We start from the raw sequence: 922 nt of genomic DNA on the forward strand, positions 1-922 counted from the left end.
GTGAGGGAAACCACACCTCACTGACCTCTGTGCTGGCTTTGTGTTTTCAGCTTCACTCAGAGAGGACATGTCTTCCCGGTCAGAGGAGGAGCTCACCTGTCCTGTCTGCCACGACATCTTTAAAGAGCCTGTTGTCCTGTCCTGCAGCCACAGCTTCTGTAGAGACTGTCTGCAGCGCTGGTGGAGAGAGAAGGTAATACAAGAGTGTCCAGTGTGTAAGAGATCGTCAAACACTGAACCACCTGTTTCTTTGGCCCTGAAGAACCTGTGTAAGGACTTCTTACTGCACAGACATCAGAGACCTTCAGCAGGGTCTGAGCCTCTCTGCAGTCTGCACTCTGAGAAACTCACACTCTTCTGTCTGGACCACCAGCAGCCAGTGTGTCTCGTCTGTCGAGACTCAAAGACACACACCAACCACAGCTTCAGACCCGTTGATGAAGCTGCAGAGGATCACAGAGAGGAGCTCCAGAAAGCCCTGAAGCCTTTACAAGAGAAACTGAAGCTGTTTGAACGAGTTAAAGGAGACTGTGACCAAACAGCACAACACATCAAGGTCCAGGCCCGACACACTGAGAGCCAGATCAAGGAGCAGTTTAAGAAGCTTCACCAGTTTCTACAGGAGGAAGAGGAGGCCAGGATCACTGCTCTGAGGGAGGAAGAGGAGCTGAAGAGTCACATGATGAAGGAGAAGATGGAGGCTCTGAGCAGAGAGATAGCAGCTCTGTCACACACAGTCAGAGCCACAGAGGACGAGCTGAGAGCTGAAGACCTCTCATTCCTGAAGAACTACAAGGCTGCAGTGGACAGAGTCCAGCAGCGCCCCCTGCTGGAGGATCCACAGCTGCCCTCAGGAGCTCTGATAGACCAGGCCAAACACCTGGGCAACCTGACCTTCAACATCTGGAACAAGATGAAGGAC

At 52.4% G+C, this 922-nt stretch overlaps 1 protein-coding gene across 1 annotated transcript; it reads left to right on the forward strand.

Annotated features, from left to right (window-relative positions):
• Positions 1-9: 9 nt before the first annotated feature.
• Positions 10-922, forward strand: LOC111650617 (E3 ubiquitin-protein ligase TRIM35-like; the record flags this gene model as incomplete). The annotated part of the gene is made up of 1 exon (XM_023400528.2): positions 10-922. A coding segment is annotated over exon 1 (855 nt), but the record flags the coding sequence as incomplete, so codon positions are not given.

The sequence above is a fragment of the Seriola lalandi genome, unplaced genomic scaffold, assembly GCF_002814215.2.
Source record: "Seriola lalandi dorsalis isolate HSWRI2012SDOR001 ecotype SW California unplaced genomic scaffold, Sedor1 jcf7180002052582, whole genome shotgun sequence".
In the NCBI taxonomy this organism is placed as follows: Eukaryota; Metazoa; Chordata; class Actinopteri; order Carangiformes; family Carangidae; genus Seriola; species Seriola lalandi.